The 22,266-nt window shown below is 44.8% G+C and overlaps 1 protein-coding gene across 17 annotated transcripts in view; it reads left to right on the top strand.

The window, feature by feature from the left end:
- The window catches only part of TP63 (tumor protein p63), an 875,477-nt gene that overhangs the window by 840,895 nt on the left and 12,316 nt on the right, over positions 1-22,266 (top strand). For 8 of the 17 annotated variants that reach the window (XM_063916470.1, XM_063916468.1, XM_063916469.1 and 5 more), the window contains 6 exons: positions 48-157; positions 293-429; positions 710-792; positions 1,994-2,118; positions 3,334-3,507; positions 15,506-15,663. In XM_063916470.1, the coding sequence (XP_063772540.1) occupies positions 48-157; positions 293-429; positions 710-792; positions 1,994-2,118; positions 3,334-3,507; positions 15,506-15,663 (787 nt within the window). Of the gene's footprint in view, positions 1-47; positions 158-292; positions 430-709; positions 793-1,993; positions 2,123-3,333; positions 3,508-9,684; positions 12,535-15,505; positions 15,664-22,266 lie in introns of those variants that run through there. The other 9 variants (XM_063916474.1, XM_063916479.1, XM_063916483.1 and 6 more) reach the window with 5 other exon arrangements.

Raw genomic sequence — 22,266 nt, 5'->3', positions numbered from 1 at the left:
TTAATTCATGATCCTAAGACAGATTTTCTTTTCAAAACCCTTCATAGGTTGGCACAGAGTTCACAACGATACTATACAATTTCATGTGTAACAGCAGCTGTGTTGGAGGAATGAACCGCCGGCCTATATTAATCATAGTGACACTGGAAACCAGAGAGTGAGTTCTGGCATTGCTTTGTTACCAGTTTGCTTTTCATACTGTTCCTCTGAAGGCCTATAGGTGATGTGCATGGAGTGAGGATGAGCTGCTTCACCGTATTCATCAGTATTCTCTCTTCTCCAATTGTCACAGCGGTCAGGTGCTTGGTCGCAGATGCTTTGAGGCACGTATTTGTGCTTGCCCTGGTAGAGATCGTAAGGCAGATGAGGACAGTATCAGAAAACAGCAAGTCACAGACAGCACAAAGAATGGGGAAGGTATGAAGCAATGTAAGTTTCTTAAATACATAGACTGTAGCTGCAATTGGAGTTTTCAGTCTTTAACAGGCGCTGAAAACATAAGCTGAGAAATAAATTGTGGCAAACCATATAAGACATCTATTGAAATGTTACTCTACAGTGCGATATCCACTTAGGAGAAGATGTTTTACTGTGACCAGTAAAATGTTCGGTCAGCCCATAAAGCCACTGTACGGGATACAGCTCACAGTACACAGAAGGTATAGCATAACAACATATGCATAACATACATTTTGCTGTTTTTGTTCAGCTTTCCGGCAAAGTACCCATGGCATTCAGATGGCTTCTATCAAAAAGCGACGGTCACCAGATGATGAGGTGTTATACCTACCTGTAAGTCCACGCATTTCATAGCCTTTTCTATCCCACCCTTATGTATATGTATAGAGTCACTGGGGCTGATGTAGAGTTGGGAATAAGCGCAGTTTTTTTTGTATAAGTTACACCTTTTTGTACCTGTGGCTCATCCATGCCTATGTAGATTAAAGACACGAATGCACCTGTCAGTAGGAATATATTCTACCTTACAGGTACTCAACTCCCATTGCAATATACACACAGACCATGATGATCAGCGGTCACTGGGTCAATTAAATTTACAGTGAATTGAATAGCATTAGGAGGGAGCTCCCAGGGCTATTCAATTCAGCAAGATGTTATCCCGGACAAAAGGATTTCTTCTCACACCACTCTGGGGGTGCGAGCAGAAGTCCAACAAAAATAGGTACGCGATGCTGTTATGTGCCCTAGAACGGCACAAATAGCATAGCCGCGAGGCACTTTAATTGGAGAATGCACGTTTTCGCGACTTAACACCATGTTTAGTCCAAATTAGCACTGAGCTGAAATGAACAACTCCGGGAGCAAACTAGTATTTATAAATATTTTTGCATTGCTGCAGATGTACTATAGCAACGATGCAAATAGCACCCACCTCTAAGGGCCTAATTCAGATCTGATCCCTCCTTGTGGATGGACAGTTCCATCCACAAACGGCCTCTTCCTGTCAATCTTCTTGCGAACACCCGTGTGCTAGGATTTTTTGCACCATCCCGTCGCTAGGCACCGATGCCCGTTGCTGTTGTGCGACACGCCAGCGCATTGTGGCTCACACGCATGCGCAATTCAGATCTGATCGCAATCTGTGCGAAAACTAACAGCAGTGATCACATCTGAATTACCCCCAAAATCAGACCCACTGCAATCATTGCAAATTTAATAAACCAACGAGTTTATGCAGCATACTGGAGTTTGAAATGCCATTTATTACAAATTGTATTATGCAGTATTTTTGGCACCCAGCTTTTAATTTACCAGGGAGTTATAAATGATGTAGATTTGTGCTTTACAAACCGAGGCAACTCTGCACATATTATATTTGTATTGTATTATAATTTGTATTCTAATATATTTGTATTCTAATAATTTCATTTATATATTATTTATAATACTTGAGAATCTGAAAATCTAAATTTTGATACAGTGACTCATTTTTACCCACCATTCTCTTGTTCTTTCTTTTTATTGGCTCTAGGTAAAAGGCAGAGAGATTTATGAAACTTTATTAAAGATCAAAGAGTCTCTGGAGCTCATGCAATATCTTCCACAGCATACTATTGAGAACTACAGACAGCAGCAGCAGCATTTACTTCAGAAACAGTAAGTACATGTAGGAAGTAGAACGCTCCCACATGTAAACGTCACCTGCTAGTGTGTCTCTGCGCTTGGTTTGAGAAATATGCATGTTTTTATATGCATTTAAAATGACTGCTCCCCTGTTTTTATTATCTGTAAAAAAGAATCTTATTTAGGAGTCATTGCTTTTATCATGTGTTGCTATGCTATATATGTGCCAACAGCTAAGTGCGGGGTGATGTACTGTAAACTGTTATGTGCTACTGTTTTGTTTGTACAAGGGGTTAGAAAATCTTGGGGTTGGTGTGCTGTACAGCATAGGGTATGTACTTTACAGATGTTGTTGTATAACAGGGGCGTAGCCAGAACTTTGTGGGCCCCATAGCAACAATTTGAATGGGCCCCTGTCCCAATGTTTCTAGAGAGACACCTCTCCAGAGAGGTCCCATAGTATTGACCTAGTTCATTTTCTGAACCATAGTAGAGCCTAAGTTAATGTTATGCCCCATAGTAGTGCCCTAGTTTATTATATGAACCATAGTAGTGCCCTAGTTCACATGCCCTAGTTCACATTATATCACATTGTAGGGCTTCCAGTACACATTATGCCACACAGTACCCCCAGTTCACATTATGACATACAGTGTCCCCATTCATATTATGCTCCAATAAAGTGCCCCCAATTCATAGTATGCCACACTATAGTGACTTCCCTTCATGTAGTGCAACATTACAGTGCACCTAATATTATGTAACATTGTAATGTCCTCCAGTTCATTTTATATGACATAACAATGGGCAGGTCCAGATGTATATAAAACATATTGTAGGCCCCAAGGCAAAAGTTGTAAGGGCCCCTGTGGACCACCCAATGGGGAACAATGTATATAACACATGTATCTTCCCCAGGGATGGTGGGCACCTCTCAGCTCTGGGCCCCATGGCAGCTGCACTCCCTGCTCCTATGGTGGCTACGCCCTTGCACATCAAAATGAGTTGATGTAGCCAGATATATTGTTGCAAATTGCATGCCTTATTACAAAGCCAAAGGGTGTTTTTATTTTGTCTCGATGCTTTAAAAGAACTCTGGCTACATCTAGGGAGTATTAACTGTTTGCTATCACAGACTATAGTTATTGGTGTAATGTGATATAATACAATATCTGAGTGTCCTGGGATAGCATTAGTTTTCATCAACTTGGCTTTAAAGCATTTAATACATGACATTAAATTGCTCAGGGACAGAAGCCTACAGAGCAACCTGCCCGGCCCCCGCAATACAGGGAGGAGTGACACCTTCTCCATACACCAATGGCAAAAAAGAATGCAGAACAGCCCCAACTACATGGAACACAATCTAAAGCATTCTCCAATAGAACAAGATGTCAGAGATGAAAATTACCTAAATGAACGGTACTATTTCACTAAAATCTTTTATCCCTTTTAGAGTTTCATTCAGAGTAATTTCAGGAGTAATTTGCAATGTATTATAGGAGTTAATGATGAATTCGTAGTCCCTTATAAATATACTGTATGGCTGTGTACAGTACGTCACATAATTGTTGTCTCAAGTTACCCTGTATACAGCCATGTATGTAATGTATGTTTTAGGACTATATCTATCAATATCGTTTAGCTACCTCCATCTATTAATGTATTGTTATGTTGGTTTATTACCTACATCCAGAAACACTATAGGTTTCCTCTTCTGTAGCATTTGCAATCTAAATGTTTTTTTGTTTTTTTTTGTTTTTTTACTATATATCAGCTCAAATGTTTACTAGTCTGATATTATCTGGCAACATGGCATAGAGAAGCAATGTACTACTGTATTTGCTTTTATACGGGTATTAGGTTAGTCTCAGAAGCAAAAAATCCTCTTCAGTTATGTGGCCCACTCATCAGTGACTGATTGGCGCAATTCCCAAATCCCCAATACCGGGGTCAGGGAATCGGGTGACTTGAACATGTGGGATTTCCCTGATTTGTCAATCCCAACCAAAAATGGGGAACTCTTACATGCACAATTTCCCTGATTCCCCTACGGATTGCCAATCATCGGTACCCTGATGTATGGTCTGTATTACATAGGAAGGTTGACAATTGACAGAAATCTGTTATATTTGACTTTTGCTATATTCTATCTTGACTTTTGCTATATTCTAGTTGTACTAATGCATCCTATGTATAATCCCAGGACTATTATTTTTTAACAAAAGTAATAATAATAACAAACAATAACAACAACCATTTATTCGGCATGGTAACCAATAATAATAGAATAATATGTCTCCAGTGTGATGTTCCAGTGATCAGTTGGTGCACTATGTATGGTGATTTACCAGCTATGGCAGAAATTATTTAGTTTATTTCTTCTGCATAGCAACAAGCTGTGCAACTTTATTTCTCTGTTTTGTTCTACATAATTTCTTTGTTCTACTGTAAAGACTGTATTTTTTTTAAATAAGACAAAGAATAATTGGATTCCTACTACAAAAAAAAGAATAATATTGAGTTCTAAAGTCCCATATAGACGGCCCGATGTGGGAGAGATGTGTGCTGAGCGAAGCGCGATCTGTGCTGAGTGTGCGGGGGGAGACGGGGGGGGGGGCGCTCACTTCACCCAGCGGGTGAAGTGAGCAACCCGCTAGATTGGCCTGCACGGCAGGCCAATCTAGCATCAGCGATAGCGATGCGCGGGGCTGCGCATCGTTATCGCTGTTAGGGCTACACACGGAGCGATCTTCCTGAAAATCTAAGCAATCTAGTCAGATTGCTTAGATTATCGCTCCGTGTGTACCCCCCTTTACATTGGCACATCAATAATAATTACTAATGTTAATTACTAAGGAAAATAAACGTCCTCTCATTGTTCTGTAACTCATGCCTTTATAAGCTCAAGATACTTCAAGTTTGCGTCTATTTATCGTGTGGAATACTTGTATAAACAGCTGGGAAAGATATAGTTATCTACTCTAACATATTCAGCCATCAAACATGATGATAATATCTTTCACTTGACAATATAAGGACACTCTATAGTCACGTCATACAGCGCTAAAGATACTAAATCACACTTGTTCACTTGTTCATGCATTGACAGGCTGACAGCTTTTCTTGCTCCCATTTGAAAAATCCTAAATAATATGTATATTAAAATGCTAAATTGTTGTATTCTGTCAGATACTACTAGCCATACTTTTATGTAGTCATGAAACTTCTGGATGACGTCTAGAATAGTTATGTCATAGTTGGAGATGTATAGTCCCATATACCATTCACATTGAGTAGTACCCTATCTCATATACTGTATAGTTCAATGAATACCATTCCATTTTTTAAACATTATAACAATTATATTCAATTTTTTTGCTTGTTTAAAATCTATTGTTTGAGTGTCTTGTTAAACCATCACTTGTCTCTGAAGCAAAGCAAATCACTAGAGGCTCACACTCCACATTGACTATTCTGTTTATATTTGACAAATTGCCAATTCATTAAACAAACAAACAAACAAACAAACTACATACAGAATTATTCATGCTGTATTGCGTTTGACACTGGCAGCAAAATGGTTGCATTACCCATTATTAAAGTTGATGTTTTTTATCTTTAGTCTTTTTATTTCAATAATGTTAACCTTAATGTACTTTAATACAGAGGCTGATTGATAGCAGCAGTTCCAGGCAAGAACAGCAATGTACTAACCTAATTTGTACTATAAAGGAGAATGACAAGTTCTATATACAGTATAGGGCTGGTGTGATTTACTGTAGAGCTGTACAGTCTGCTCCGGTTATCACTCATTGGTCTAGAGAACATAGAGTTCATTTAGCAGCACTTGTTTTATTTTACTACAATACCCATTTATTTAACTGTTAAGTACATTAGTTGCTGTATTGTGTCAGTTATTAGAAGGATGTCATGGAAACACAGAAATAAAGTCTATCTTTAGGCAAGTTTACAGCACTGACTTACTACAAATTACATATTTGTAAGATCCTACTTTTAGTTGAACTAATATATACCGTATATACTCGAGTATAAGTCGACCCGAATATAAGCCGAGGCACCTAATTTCACCCCAAAAAACTGGGAAAACTTATTGACTCGAGTATAAGCCTAGGGTGGGAAATGCAAGTCTAGCCGTACACAGCCCTCAGTGCTAGATATGCCCCCACATTGCCAGATATGCCCCCACATTGCCAGATATGCCCCCACATTGCCAGATATGCCCCCACAGTGCCAGATATGCCCTCATAGTGCCAGATATGCCCCCACAGTGCCGGATATGCCCCCACAGTGCCAGATATGCCCCCACAGTGCCATACTGCCAGATATTCCCCCACGGTGTCAGATATACCCCCACAGTGCTACATGTGCCCCCACAGTGCCAGATATGCCCTCATACTGCCAGATTTTCCCCACGGTGCCAGATATGCCCCCACAGTGCTACACATTCCCCCACAGTGCCAGATATGCCCTCACAGTGCCAGATATACCCTCATGGTGCCAGATATGCACAGCCCCCAACCCCCCCCCCACCCCCCCACTGCCGCCGCCTGTCTCTACTCACCATTGACGGGCTATGTGTAAACGAATGAAGGGGCAGCGGAATGCGGGCAGCAGCAGGCGGTGCGGGCATCGGTGGCCGGCCTTAGGTCATACAGGAAAGTCTGCAGCGGCTGAGGAGGCGGGCGGCGCGGCGGTGCTTCAGCGAGCAGGGAGAGGGAGACGGACGGCTGCAGCAGCGTCACTGATTGATGCACCAATTACAGTGCGCTGCTGCGGCTCCCGTGTCCCCCTCCCTCCTCCTCCTTCCCTCCTTCCCAGAGCTCTCTACGCTCTGCTCCGGAGCATCACTCGAGTATAAGCCGAGGGGGAACTTTTTCAGCACAAAAAATGTGCTGAAAAACTCGGCTTATACTCGAGTATATACGGTAATTGTAAATTACTAGAGCAGAGATGTTGCTACGGGTTCAGTACCACAGGTTCTTTTCCCACTCTATGAGTGTCGTGGACACCCACGAGTGGGAATAGCTCCTGTGAGCCGGGATTCCAGCTGTCGGTATTGTCAGCAGTCGGGATTCCGGCATTGCTATCCTGACCGTCGGGATCCCGACTGCCGGTAAATTAACTTCATCCCGTTGCTACCAATAAGCCTAGTGTGTCAGTGGTAATAAACTGTATGAGTGGCGTAAGGTCATTCAGCCAGTGTTTTTAATGCCTCTGCGGAGCTCCCGTACTGAAACCAGCTAATGGCATAAAGGAGAAACAGCAGTGAGAAGACGTTGGTAGTATTGCATGGGAGTGTAGTGCATTCTAAGTCACAGAAAAGACCTTTTTTTATCAGGCGCTAATATCAAATGCTATAAAAAACCCTTTTGGATAAAATAACAATCAGCTGCAAAAAGTTAATGACCTGGGGTTAGCAGGTCAATCAAATTGCACTGGGCCACCCAAGTGCAATTAACCACAAAACTCCAATTGTTAGAAACTTTTGCGCTATATTATAAATTTATATGATATGGCTGACAAAAATAACAGACTCCTATTAAATTAAAAATATTTAATAATATATGAATAATCACAAATCATAAAACAAGACCGGTCTTAGTAATTTAAACATCTAAGATGACAAGTATATATACTTTCCAATAAAAGGAGGTGGACTTAAGCATATTCTGTGCACAGAGGTGTAAAAACTAGCTTTATAGCTAAATGACTTGATATACAAAGTCAAAAAAATATAGATCAAGTGTAGCTGCTGGTAGAACCCGTATAATAGATGTTTCCAATAAACAGTCACTTTGTATCAAAGTTCCTTTGAATGTAATAATCCAACATAGGTCAATAAAATGAAATGAGAGCCGTTTTCAACCGGAATCTTACGTGAGGTGTGAGCATTCTAAGTCACAGCCAAATACCACACTTCCAGTTCTATGGGTAGAGGATGTCACCTCTGGCCTTATAAGGTAAGCAGCGTGAATGCAGCTGCAATGTTAGGGTTTGTTTGTTGTCACTTTTCAACAAGAGAAGGCCACAGGGACAATGCACCCCCATATCACAAGCACTAGGCTGTACAGACTTCAAAAATCTCCAAAACTGAAAACAAAATCAGTTCTAAAATTACATTTTTTTTTTTTTTTTAAGTAATCCAGCAAATATGTAAAGCTTTTTGGAGTCATTATGTTATGACTGTATGGTCTACAGAAATGTTGACAGTCCTTTCAAGATTGTCATTGTAGTGGATATTTTCTCTCTCTCCCTCTTTCATGTCTTCCATATTGCATTTCGGATTTCTTTTAATGTGTTTCCTTTGTTTTTTCCGCTAACCCCCACACCTCTGTGATCACAGTGTGACTGCTCAAATTACAGCTCACCCACAAAGTTAGCAAAATGTGCATCACTCATTGTACCATTACGAGTGTTGATGTATTGTTCCTTCATCTGCAGGGTTTATATGTCGTTTTTATGCACACATGTATTTGTCTAATAGCAATAAATAGCCTTTTTCGACAACTACAGATGATTGAAAACAGTCAAAATACAAAGAGTTTACATCTGGTATCAGAGAGATCATCTTAGTTTTTATTTAAAGAATCATTAATCACTAAAAATAGAATGTACCTTATACAGTACAATATTGCTATAAGTACTATTCACCAACATACAGTATCTGTATACATTCAGAGCTTAGTATAAGCTATAATTGCAGGGTGCATCTTTTATTTACCTGTGCAAACTACATCTATATTAAATAACACAGAATAAACCTCACTGAATTTAATGACTGATAACAGAGAACAATAGCCAGCATTTAGTTACATAGCAAATATAAATACAATAGCAGTTGTTCATTAGATAGAAAAGTATATTATGACTAGAGCATTTGGGAAGCATGGATAGCACAAATAGAAAAATTCCACAGCAGTGTCCCAAACTTCCAGCTTCATAAATGGCTGTTTTGTGTCCTATTATGCAATGACTAATTGATAAGTCAAACTGCAGACATTAAGATTTTTCTGTTACTGGAGACATATCAAGATAGAAAAGTAGAGGAAGCATTATATTTCATTTCACCTTAAGCATGCTGCTGTCCTGCACTCCCTCAATTGGCTTGAATTTCAGGAAATTACAGAGCTGGCACGTGTTGTAATCCCAACATTGTAAGCCTTTGTTTTTAGATCTTTGTAGTACACTTGCTCTCTCACGTCCATGTTCCCAGAAAGGCAATATTGTATGATTATTTGTTCTTTGTGTGCCAATTCTAATAGAATAAGGGGTAGACTTAAAAGTGTTCTACACCTGGCCAGCAAATACAGTGTAAACTGGACCATTTTTACCTGTGTTGTCCTTAATTCACTTCTGAAGACGAGGGTTTGTGCCATTCTTAGGCTGTATAGAACATAAAGTTTAACATATTTTAACCAATGTATTAAGAGAAACGTCAACCTTTATTAAAATGATTCCACGTAGTACCTCCGCCCACCAGTATGTCACACTTTGGTCATTGCGGTGTCACTGCATCTTTCCACTCTCCATGGTCATCATCTTCTCTTCTTTTCTTCTCTGGTTTCTTCTCTACAGTCTCCTAACGGCCTGTTTCCGGAATGAACTCATGGAACCCAGGGGAGATCTTCTGAAAGACAAAGATACCTTCCCAAAACACTCTACATTCCCCCACCTCTCAATGTATCCATAAACATAGACTGTTTCCTTCTTCTACCATGCAGCAGAGAAACCCTCTCTCCAATTCTATGGACAATTCTGCTGTTACATAGGAAAACTAGCACTTACATAGCGGTCAGATCACGCAATATATCTAAACTGATGGAAAAAACTATATTATTTGAAATTTGACTGCTCCATGACAAGGTCTTGGAAGAATCTAAACCCTACAGTGTCATACAGCTAATATCCACTATGGCTTCAGTTCCTGCACTTCAGTTTTTTATGTGGGGCTAATTTTAGTTTAAAACTTAATGTAAGGGCATGTATTTTAAACATTAAACTAAAGGTATGGGGCATTTTATTATAGGTGCTCGGAACATTTTCCTTAGCCCCTTGCTTACAATCTTGTAAAATACTATAAACCAAAGTCTGTCACATCTCTATTCACTAACTTATGTAGCAGTGCTCCTCACAGTGACTGTAGGAGGAGGGGCTCTTTATGTATGGCATCGTTACTAAGCAACAGCAATTACTCATTTCATTTTTCTTAATATATGCCAGGACTCTAGATAAAATATCCCATACCTTTGCTGAGCAAGCCATCTGTTTGTATAGTCAGAATTGAACATTCCTAAAGCACCGTGTCCGTTTATATTAATGTCTGTGGCACATTTACCGTAGGTAAAACAAGTGTTTGGAAAAACAACCAAAAAGTGCAGGTGTCCTTGGAATTAGTGGGGCAGATTTATTAAACCTGGAGAAGAGATAAAGAAGTGATAAAACAGTGATAAGTGCAAGGTGATAACGCACCAGCCAATCAGCAATGATTGGCTGGCCCGTTATCACCTTGTGCTTATCACTGGTTTATCCCTTCTCCAGGTTAATACATCTGCCCACTGAGTGATCCCTATGACAACAGCTTCACTCACATCTGCATGTGCCAGGTGTTGTAAAGGCAACAAATATCATTGTCAGCTTGTTGGACTGCAGCATATGCTTGGATGTGCATGGGCTTCAGCAACAGTCATAGGGATCAGTGGTCAGCTACATTCTTTATTGTTTTCATATGATTTGCTGATGTGATCTATACATCAATGCCCTGTGGGAGAACAGTAAAGTACATTTCTAAGGGGTATGAGATGGCACACTTACTGTGTTTATTTTATTTTGTATTTTATTTTTTTTCCTTTCATTTATGTAGCATTTTTAAGGGACTCAAGCACTGATCTGTCATTTTGGTAGATTACTTGCCTTTTAGCTTCTCCTAGTTGTTGGCAAATATCTCTGGTTTGGTGTTTATTGAACTTGCTATGTTGGTTGTGAGCAGGACTCAAATGTAAACATTTTGTTAAAGATATTTTATGTACAGTATATTAAAAATGTTTTGTGCTGGGAAATTGTATACCCAGTTGCTGATATTCACAATGCTGGTCATGTCAGATTATTTACAAATGCTGCTGGACAGATTTAAGTGTAAAATGTTCTGTATCGCTTTTATATTATATAAAAAGGTCTTCTTAGGCCCTTTGTTATTTCAAGTATGGACAACGCATTTCATAGATATTTTAATGAAATCAGTTAATATTTTCTCAAATTTAGGTGCATTTAGGACATATAAACGTTTGGAAGCATAATCTCATAATATGACTGTTCTCTAGGGAGATTTCGCATTGATTGGTTAGTGTCATAGCATAAAATAGATATGTGTAACATCCACAAAACTATGGAGGTTTTACAAGAATACATGCTAAGCGGCCTGTTCATCATCGTGGGGAAATCCGGTCCCAGATAGCCAAGTTCCGGTGGTGGATACTTACTGTAATTACCGGAGCAATTCAGTATTCTGAAAAGCAGCTGCCACTGTGATCCCTAACACTGCTATAGAAGTAGTAGCGATACTTACCAGGGACGACCCTGCTAACTGCACGTGTGACCTAAGGTCACAGCCAAAGGTCGCTCAGCGCGGAGGTGGCAGAGCGATCTACTCAGATCCCTCTACATAGCCCCAAATCTCCTTCCCATAAGAAGGAGTGGGGCTCCGGAAACCAGCATCAGCTGAACTAGTCAGCCCTACCGGGCGTCTAATAATGAATGGGCCTGTTACATAAAAAATGTGTAATGGGCCCATTATGGATAAATAATAGGCCCATAATATTAGTATCAATATTAATTCCCCCATAGCACTGTAGTACAGTATACAGTATGCTTGTAAAAGGGAGACAGAGAAAATACACAACAGTAATACATGAGTGTGGGAAAAGTGTGAGTCATTACATGTCATTTCAATTGTCTGAGCATCTACCAGTCTATGAAAACTTTACATGTGTCATTTTGAAATCTTGTATTTAAGCAATAGTTTTTGTGGAGGCAGTAGGGAAATGTAAGGTGTGGCAGCAGGCAGGCAGTGGTCCCATTAGTCACTATTACCTAAATTCATGCACTGAGTGGTATTTTGTATTGCTTCTGCTGTATTTCTGTTTCATTGCTTTGTATTACGTTTAATACCAGCAAAAAAGTCTGTACAAATAAATGTTTTCAAAAGCAGTTCTATAATACAGAATTGTATGCACTTAGATGCGGTGCTCTCTTACATTTTCTTATGTTAATCACTCTCCTAAGAATTGGACTTTCTTAAAAAAAAATGTGTTCTTGCTTTAAAAGTAGGAAAATATTCATTTTGTATAGACAAATTCCACTGGGTTTCCCCTTGGCATCCTCTTGAAGTGCTGTTTCGAGTGGCTGCATGTTCTTAATTGCCAATAAATATTTATATTAGTTTATCTTGGACATCGGATGTCTTTTTGTTCCAGTTCCTGTTCACTCTCTTGTACTTAAGCCAGATTATCATAAGGTCATTGAGACAAACACATCACTGTAGCTGCCTGCTAAGTACACTTGAATCTCCTATACCAGAGTTGTTCAGACTTTTGAGATTTTAACATAGGGGCCACATGTGTTCATTATTTATTACTACATGTTTCCAGAGTCTATGAAAAAATGTACACAGTCACAGTGAGCTCTGAGGTGGTTTTCAGGAAACCTGGAAACCAGATGAAGGTACTGATATCAAATCTACAAGCCATCAGTCAGATAGTCGTCCTCTATAAAACAAGTTGAAAATAATTTTAATCACATTGCCACTGATGGCAGATAAGAACCACTTAGCCCATCTAGTCTGCCCCTTTTTTTATACTTTAGGTAACCTTAACCCTATTAATTAAAGCCACTAGCTTTAACTAACAGGTGAAATTGAGACGGGAACTGGGTGGGGGCTTTTAAAATTCAATGTTAAAGTTGAAAACCCCTTTAAATCTACGGTACATAAGAAGATCTGTATCAGTCAGGGGTATATTCATTTAAAGTCAAAAGCTGCCGTCTGTCGAAAAGACGGCAGTTTTCGACTATTTAAGGTCGAATCGTGATTCAACCTATTCAATATAACCCTAAATTTTTCGACAAGTCAATGAATTCGACTTGTCGAAAAGCACGTGGATCGGCGGAATAGCTGCCGATCCACGTGCTTGTGTCGAAAAGGGGGCAAAAAAACCGACAGGTTTTGGCCCCCTTTTCGACCATCTCAGTTCGACGTTAAAAAAAGTCGAGTGAGATGGGCAGAGCAGCGCCGGAGACGGGGAGAGCCGAGGCGGGGACGGGGAGAGCTGAGGCGGGGACGGGGTGAGCAGCACTGGAGGATGTCACAGCCGCCACTCACAGCAGCGTCCACCCGGCTCCAGCAAGCGAGACCTCGCTTGCTGGAGCCAGGTGGACGCTGCCGTGAGCGGCGGCTGTGTGAGAGGGGGAGACGGGGAGCGGCGGCTGTGAGAGGTAGGACAGGGAATGGCAGCTGTGAGAGAGGAGGGACGGGGAGAGGGGGAGCGGCGGCTGTGAGAGAGGAGACACTTGGGGGGGAGATGGGGGAGAGCCGCAGGCAGACGGGGGAGAGCAGCGCTACAGCAGCGGCTATATAGCCACTGCTGTAGCGCTGCTCTCCCCCGTCTCCCCTCCTGCATCTCAATTCAACTTTTTTAAAAGTCGAATTGAGATGTCCATTGAATAGCCCAGGTCGGATCCATTCCGACAAATGAATGTCGGAATGGATCTGACTTCAATTGAATATACCCCAGTATCTTATTAATTTTCACTCACATTATATAAAATTGAAATACAGCCTGAAGCATCCAGAATATAAACTGAAATGGTATATAGTTACGTGACTGGCGGTCAGGAGACCTATGGTCACATTACCGACGGCTACATCCCGCACCCTCAAAATCCCGACAGTCGACATGCCGACTAACAGGGACTATTCCCACTCGTGGATGTCCATGACACGCATAGAGTGGGAATAGAACCTGTGGTGAATGCAGCTCGCCACTGAGCCCGCAAGGGGCTTCATTGTGCTCGGCCCCACCCCCGCCCGGCATTCTAAACCCCGGGATCCCGGCGTCGGTATGGTGACCTGCGGGATCCCAAACGCCGGTCACCCATACCCAACCCACAGGAATACGTTGTGTGTTTGACAGGCTGCCATAGAGATGGCAGAGTTTAAGAGTTCCCTTCACAACAGTAGAAAAACATTATAAGTTCACTTTAAAACCATTTTATTGCACTCAAGCACATTGTATTCTTTGTTCTAACAAAACTAGTTTGCAATGGGTCCTGCTGGAGAGACAGTGGCACCACTAGTGCAAGGGTACAACCCAGTTGCATGTACCCGTGAAGCAGACGATGAGTGCACTAAAACTAGGATCACATATGTTTTTGATTTAATCATATTATTTTATTATTCCATCCTATAATCAGACTTTCCATCTTCTCAGAATCATTGTCAGCAGTACTGTGCAATGTACCTTTTTATCTTAACGCATAATCAAAACAACAGTGAACTAAGTCTGGAATCTGAGGTGTGTAATTGAATCTCTAGGTCCTGCAGTCAGTGCCTCAGGGTATATGCTTACCACCTCCTCCACTTGGCTCGCTGCCATATAACTGGAGGGAATTGAGTGATCCTATCTCACAACATACCTGCCCTGAAGCTGTATGCACTGTTACTGGAATGATGGTGCTAGAAATAATATCACCTCTTCCTCATAGGAGCATGGACATGTGAAGGCTGAACTTTTCCAAGTGCTCATATAGCTGGAAAGAAAGACTTGTTTGTAAACTGTGCTTATGGCAACGTCTATCACAAAGCAGCGGCCTCACTAGCTCACTAGCCTGCAGAGACATTTTCCACTTTTTTTATACTTTCAGATATGATTTTAATATGTCCTTCTTAACCTGAATGAAATGTTGAGCCTTGTGATTTCATAAGTCCAAGCTGAGGTTACCGTCCCTATAGATAAGTGTGTATGTGAGCTTTTAAGTATGCAAATATTGGCTTTTCCCTTTCAATCAATGGACTTTTATTCATAATGTAATGTATTAAACCTTCTAAAGTGTGGCGAAGTGGACAAATAGAGAAGTTGTCAGCAATTAACCAGTTCCTAGCTAGCATTTGTCAGGTTAATTCTATAAAATGATAGGTAGAAGGTAATTGGTTGCTGGAAAACTTCTCCAGTTGTCCACCCTTAAGAAGGTATGATACATTTCCCCCATAGTCTGTGGAGAATGAGATACACACTCTATTATTCATAGGGCTCAGTGATAACGTTGTTCAATCTTCCAAAACATCCTCTCAGCTTAGGTGAATGTAAAGATACCTCTCCTAAACATCAGGTGTCTTGTATCTCTGCAGGGCTTCATTACAAGGGCAGCAATCCTTTGGATCAGCCTCTCCTCCACTCAGCAAAATGAATAGTATGAACAAGCTACCTTCTGTTAGCCAGCTAATGAACCCACAGCAGAGAAACTCCATCACTCCTAATGCCATGTCAGATGGCATGGGATCAAACAGTAAGTATACAACATTTCTGTGCCTTGATGTTGACTAGGTTTATTATTTTCCATTTACATAAATACAACTGTTTGCACCAAGGTCTGCAGTGTGCATCAGATTCCTCTATATTATTTTCCATTGCACAGATGCAGGAGAAAGACCATCATGGTTTATGAGTATGTGGTTGTGATGTCTGTAGAGAGTTGAGTAGTAAGTGTCAGGCTTTGACACGTCCTCAACAAGAGGACAAAAGTAAAACTATTGGAATTACATCACTGTACAACTTAAATTTTTCAGTTTGATAAAAAAAAATTTTTTTATTGGATTAGAATTTTAATAAGTGACTATACTTTAGGAGATTGGTGCATTAGCCTTCCTGTTGGTGTAATTACTAGTATTCTGTTTTTTAGCATCGTGTCTCCTTAAACCCTACATGTCAGATGCATCCACGCGCCTCTCAAGCACACTTATCTTATAAAATAAAGACACAACAACTGTAATTGGCGTGAAAGGGGTCAGCTTTTATTTTCTGACTGAGAGGAAGGCCTATTAAATACTAAAACTAAAATGCAGACTTCCCTCTCTAACTAAGGTGGCGGGGAGAAGAACGGTTAAACATGATAAACGTAACATGGGTGATCAACATTATAATACAGAAAAACAAGCAATAAAAAACATATGTGTGAGGGAGCCTTCTGCCCCAGATGTTCCGGGATCGGCCTCCTGCCTCCATCCCAGACATCGAAAGTAAAAAATCCAAGGACAGGGGTCGACCTTCTGCCACTACTCCTGCCCACCAACAGTTGCAGGGACGGAGGTACACACCGCCCCTACGTGGTAAAAATTGGGCCACCGGCCCCGCCATCCACATATGTTTATACCAGTAATATGGACCCACTTGGTAAAGCGATGCCCGTAAACTAATTATAAAAACTATAAAATTTACCTAAAAGTACACCCAAAACTTACTAACCTTGAGCTCATAATTAAAATAAAGTAACCGTTCAGAAACCGGCCAACTGCCAGGTTACCAACCTGCCACCGCCACCGAACTCAAATCCCACACAACGAAAAAAGGCAGAAAAACTAACTAAAGAGACCTAAGCAAGCAGAATACTAACTAACGCAATGAAAAACCCAAACGTACTATCTAAAGGGACCGAAGAACGTGAATAATGTCCTCCAAGAAGATCAGCATGCCGGCCGGCGACAAATGCACCCCATCAGACCGGTATTGAGCCGAATCACGGAAGGAGATCCCCCCGTGCGGCACAACCAGCCCGCCATGCTGGAGGACAGCACGACCGACCACTGAATTGACCCACCTCCGAACCAGGTCAATCGCCCCGGGGTTAAAGGCTCCACGCCAAGACCTCCGAGGGACGATGTCTGACCAGAGGATTAGGCAAAACGGCCAGTTAGCCATAAGGTCCAACAGCTGACGTCTGATCTCGAGGCGAATGTCGAGCCCAGTGCGGCGCACAAGATCATTGCCACCCAGATGCAAGACCAGAAATAGAGGGAACCCAAATCGGCCAACTGCCGCCCGAAGCCAGTCACGCAGGCCGTCCCAGCGGAGGCCTCTACGCCCCAACCAGCGCACGGCCTGCAGCTACGGAAACCGTGTTGTGTCGCAGGCCAGAGCCGACACAGACAGCCAGTAGACGTATGAATGGCCGACAAACCATATAAAGTGCGGATCTAACCGCCGTCCTGCAAAAGAAGGGTGTGACGAAGGTTAATAACGAAATGAAGGTAGTATGAGTAAACGGGTAACCTAACTATGACCCTAACAGGAGAGGGGGGGAGGTTGGGCCGCCCAATTTGACTTGAGGCAAAAACACAAAACTTCGTTAGCCGGCAAAAACCGTAATTAAAACCAACGATAAAACAAAAATTCCTCAAGGCCCCCGTAATCACAAAGTGCAACTGCGACGAGCGGCTAGTCCTCAAAAGGGCGCACTGGGAGGAAAAGGCCTGATATAGCGTCTGACTGCACCAGACCTCCACCTACCCAGTGCCCGGACTTCGACCTCGGACCAACCCGCGGCTGCGGAAAGAGTGAGTCCCATAGTCGGCCGGAGATAGACCCAGGTACAAAATACAACGCCCCAAAACCGACCGGAATTGATATCTGGTCAATGGGGAACCGTCACTATGGACGAGCCACTCGGTGGGCGTTGGAGGCCGTATGGACGAATAAGCCTGGGCCGCGGCAACTGGACAAATGCCCCGAGCACGAGCCTGACCCATTCGAACCCACTGCCCCCTGCCGACTACGTCAGTCTTGGAGCGCTGAATCCTACACCACAAACCGTCGGGGCGTACGATGACGTGGTCCGCCAGCATGGGCGAGGCAGAAGTCCGAGAGACGGACACTAGCTCACCCACCCTGAACGCACCGTGGAAGGCCATCGTAAAGGCCGTGATGAAGAGGCGAGCCTCGTATCCCGAAGAGCAAATACTCCGTAGGGATCCCAAAATCTGCCTCAGCAAAGCACCAGTGATCGGCTGGCGAGTATCCGGGAGGGGCGGGGTCGCCCGAGCCCAACATTTCAACACCCGAAGGAGGAAAAAGGACTTCGTAAAATCCTCTTCCCCCCGAAGCTGCAGAAAGTATGATATACCCGCCAGAATTCTGCTAACAGATGCCCGCGAAATCCCGTCGGAGTACAACATCCAGATGTATTCTAAGATTAAATCGTGAGAGGTCTTACCACTCTGGCCTCTTTCCAGGAGGAAGCGACTCCACCGCTCCCAGGCGGCCCGATAGGCCGCAAAAGTTGCAGGGGCCAATGACCTGTGGGCTAACTCCTCCAATCCGGGTGGATGACCTGCCACACATAAGCAGGGCATGATTCCCCTTGGATGAGAGCTGCAGGAGCCAAGCGCCTAAACCGCTGCCAATCGCCGCGAGACAGGGCATCCGCAATTTCGTTACGCATGCCAGGGACATGCTTGGCTCGCAACGTAATGTTGTTTACCAAACAGAGCAAGACTATCTGCGCAATGACCCGCAGGACTGGTAAGGACGTGGATTTTTGGCGATTCAGGGCAAAAACCACGCCCAAATTGTCGCACCAGAAGATAACACGTTTGTTACGCAGGGCCTCACACCACAATTCCAGAGCGACCAGAATGGGAAAAATTTCTGGCAACAGCATGTTTGTCGTGAGGCCCCCGCTAAGCCAGGCACGCGCCCACGGAGACGCGCACCAACGGCCGGCGAAATAAGCTCCGAACCCGAAAGCGCCAGAGGCGTCCGTGAAAAGCTCCGGGGATGGGCTAGACACGACCGCCTCCTGCCAAATACAGATGCGTTGAAGTGAACAAGAAAGTCGTCCCAAATACGTAAATCCCTTCGGATTTCGAGGGACAATCTAAGGAAATGATGCGGGCGTCTAACCCCCACCGTAGCCCGTTCCAATTTTCTACAGAAAACCCTGCCCATGGGGATAACCTTGCAAGCAAAGTTAAACAGGCCCAATAAGGACTGAGCCTGCTTAAGCGTGAGCTTGCCCGCAGCCAGCGCATATAGGATACCGTCATGTAAACGCAAAACCTTATCCGCAGGGAGCCTACAGAGACCAGCGACCGTATCGATCTGAATCCCGAGGTAAACCAAAGAGGCGGAGGGACCCTCCGTCTTTTCTGGTGCGACCGGAACCCCAAAGTGCGCGAAGAGGGCCAGAGCCCCCTGCAGCAGGTTGACGCAGCGATCTGAGTCTGATGGGCCGATAAAAAGAAAATCGTCCAAGTAGTGCGAAATTCCCTGTTCGCCCGTCGCTTGTTCGAGGCACCAGTGAAGGAAAGAAGTGAACCTCTCGAAGTAGGCGCAAGATATAGAACAGCCCATAGGGAGGCACCGATCGATGTAATAGCCGTCGTCCAGCTTAAAACCCATGAATCGAAAGGCGGAAGGGTGCAGCGGAAGGAGACGAAACGCTGACTGGATGTCCAATTTACACATCATCGCCCCAGGGCCAAAAGACTGGATGGTGTCTATGGCCAAATCGAAGGATAAGTAAACAACCCTACATTGATCATAAGGGATAGCATCATTAACCGATGACCCCATAGGACAGGAAAGATGTTGGATGAGCCGAAATTTGCCCGCGGTCTTTTTGGGCACTATGCCTACGGGGGACAAGACCAAATCAGGCAAGGGGGGTTCCCGAAAAGGGCCTATCATTCTACCTGACGCCACCTCAGCCTCTACCTTCCGGCGGAGCATGTCCGGAAATTCTCGAGCCGAATGCAGGTTCATGCCCGCCCCCGGAACCACCCGTCCATGAATTGGCAAGGGGAAGCCCGACGCGAAACCCGAGTGTAAAAATTGGGCGGCCGCCGGCCGCGGGTACCGGCGCAGCCAGGGAATGAGCGCCGAAGTTTAATTGGGGTGGGGGCTGTGGCCAACGCCGGAGGCCGTGGGAGTCCGACTCTGCCGGGTCTGCAGTCCGGAAGAACCCCCGGTCCCTGGACAGTCCTTAATCCCGTGGCCCCTGCCACATCTGATACAGGAGTGACGAAAACGACACCACCTCCCTAAGTCGCATTGGGCATTATTAAAGGTAAAGCATTTGCCATGTCCCGAGCGGCCTGACCCGCCGCGAAAGCCGGCGAAACGAGAGGCAGGTTGTTTTACCCATCGTCTCGCCGTGCCACCTTCCTCAGTGCCGGCAGAACCATGGGTCAGTTCCGAGCACAATTCCACATCTATTTTCCCAAAGTTATAGATCTGCCGCCCGTGTTGTTTCCGCCGAAAATCCTCATCATAACGACGCCAGGCCGACCCTTTGTACTTATGGTACAGCACGTGTATGAGGAATTGATATCGAACAACGTTCATGTGTTCGTCCGGGCGGGTCTCTAGGTAACACGCGGCAAAGATCAACATGCATCGAACCCAATTCGGGTAGGAGCGCAAAGCGTCCTCGCTGCCCTGCCCTTTTTTCTTAGCTGAAAGTAAGGCTTTACGATTGTCGCTAGTAAGAGCAAAAATATTTACATATTGGCCCTTATGGATCCGGTCCCGGATCCGGGGCCTGAGCCCACATTGCACTGCCGTGTTGGCGCAGTGAACGGTGTCCGACTCCACCGACACTTGCGAGGCGGAAGAGGTTGAATGCCATCGCTCGCTCCCGTCGGGAGCAAGGACTCGGATGATCCCTCACTGTCAGGTACAACGGCACGTCCGCTCTGCTGCGATACCCCCCGGCTGAACCGCCTGCGCCGCGACCACCTCCCATCCCGAGCAGTAGCCCCAGGAGGAGAAACCGGAGAGTCGCCAGAACTAGAAAGAGACAGCTCCACGTCGGACTGAGGGCTATCCGTTGCAGCGACGGAAGCCGACATCCGGACGCGGGGAGGGACAGAACGCTCGCCTCCCGCCGTCGCACTCCGGCTCCGTATAAGACCGGTAGGGGCCGCACGGTCACGGCTGGCGGCAGTATGAAGCGGCCCACGAGCAGACCCGGAAGGGGCTGGCACCACGGGTCCAGCCACAGCAGGAGAGGCCAGGTGGCCCGTCCCACCGCGGGCGGACGCGGCACGCCCCAGGCCGACAGTCTCTGCAATGGCCACCGCCGGCAGCAGCCCATCCGCAGCCGCAGTGGGGGTGTGTTGCCCCGTCCTGCCACAGGAGGGTGCCTGCCGGCGAGCGTGTCCCCGGGGCGCAGTAACAGGCCTCATATGGGCCCCCTTAGTCCCCGTGGCAGAAGTGGCACGCGCGCACTGGCCAGACCCCTGGCGTCTGGCAACCAGGCGATCCCCCCTCCCTCCTGATGCGCAAATAGAACGTGGGCTGCCCCCCCCCTGATGCGCAGGGCGGGAGACTGTTCCCGGCCCCACGCGGCCAGCCCGTCCGGCAGCAGCCCAGAGCGGCGGATCCAGGGACGGCAGGACACCGTGCCTGGCAGGCCGACTTAGACGGCTGCGGACCCCCGTCGCTCCGTCCAGCGCCGCAGCCAGCGGCGGTGACGGAGACAGGGACTGATGCCGAAGGGGAGTGCGGGTGGGCCGGCACGGGCGCGCGTGGCCGGAGTCTCCGGCACAGCGGGCGCAACGGGTCTACCCCGTGGCGGCCGGACACCATCAGAGTCCATAAGCCGTGCGGGGAGCCCTGCGCTGCGCCTTGGTCGGGACATGAGGAGAAAAGGAGGGGAGGCTGCAAAATGAAGGATAGGAATATGTAGGAGAAAGGTAGGATAAAGGGAAAGCAGAGAGAGGATAGAAGATAATATGGGGAGAAAGAAGGAATAAAGTGATTGGAAAAAGAAAATAGTTTGAGTAATATAAGTGATAATAAAAGGGGTTACTTAGCAGTTCCACGAGAAGAGCTGAAAAGAGGCAGGAAGTATCTATATGCATGGCAGGCCAGCCCCTATCCACAATCCAGCCAATCAGCTTCCCGGACCTTCTCTCTACGTTCCTCCCACCACAAAACGTTAACCTCTTCCAAGCCAAAGTAATGCATTGAGAGGAGCTCTGCAAGCCCAGACGGTGCGTTTACGCTGCTCAGTCACATTATGTTCCCTACGCAGTCTTTCTGGTGCTGAAAATATCTGAAAGATCCAGCAGTTTACTTCTCAGGCCGAATAGCTAGATCTGACAGGACACCC

This window comes from Pseudophryne corroboree, chromosome 4 (assembly GCF_028390025.1).
Source record: "Pseudophryne corroboree isolate aPseCor3 chromosome 4, aPseCor3.hap2, whole genome shotgun sequence".
NCBI lineage: Eukaryota > Metazoa > Chordata > Amphibia > Anura > Myobatrachidae > Pseudophryne > Pseudophryne corroboree.
Note: the sequence above shows the minus strand (reverse complement) of the source record. Positions and strands in the feature narration are given on the sequence as shown.